The following is a 231-nucleotide window of genomic DNA, read 5'->3' on the forward strand; positions in this document are numbered from 1 at the left end:
CAGTCCCCCAGCAGACAGACGACAGACGGACAGCCCCCCAGCTCACCTGGCGCAGCAGCTCGGCGAGGCTCTGTGCCATGACACCCTTGCGCAGGCTGCGGTCCCAGTTGCAGATGCGGTAGGGTCGGGGCCGCGGGGCTGGGCTCGACAGCAGCTGCTGGGTCATGGAGGCACTTGCCGACACACATCTGGGGAGGGATGGAAGGATTGGGGCGTCCTGAGACCCACTGC

General features: G+C 67.5%; 1 protein-coding gene across 1 annotated transcript in view; it reads right to left on the minus strand.

Moving 5' to 3' along the window:
- LOC104083854 (cell death activator CIDE-3-like) overlaps positions 1 to 188 on the minus strand; it is a gene marked incomplete at both ends in the record, with an annotated part of 395 nt that extends 207 nt beyond the window's left edge. Inside the window, one exon of the mRNA XM_009587503.1 lies at positions 47 to 188. Within this exon, the coding sequence (XP_009585798.1) occupies positions 47 to 188 (142 nt within the window). The remainder of the gene's footprint in view (positions 1 to 46) is intronic.
- Positions 189 to 231: the final 43 nt, after the last annotated feature.

Source organism: Fulmarus glacialis, unplaced genomic scaffold (genome assembly GCF_000690835.1).
Source record: "Fulmarus glacialis isolate BGI_N327 unplaced genomic scaffold, ASM69083v1 scaffold31420, whole genome shotgun sequence".
Lineage (NCBI taxonomy): Eukaryota > Metazoa > Chordata > Aves > Procellariiformes > Procellariidae > Fulmarus > Fulmarus glacialis.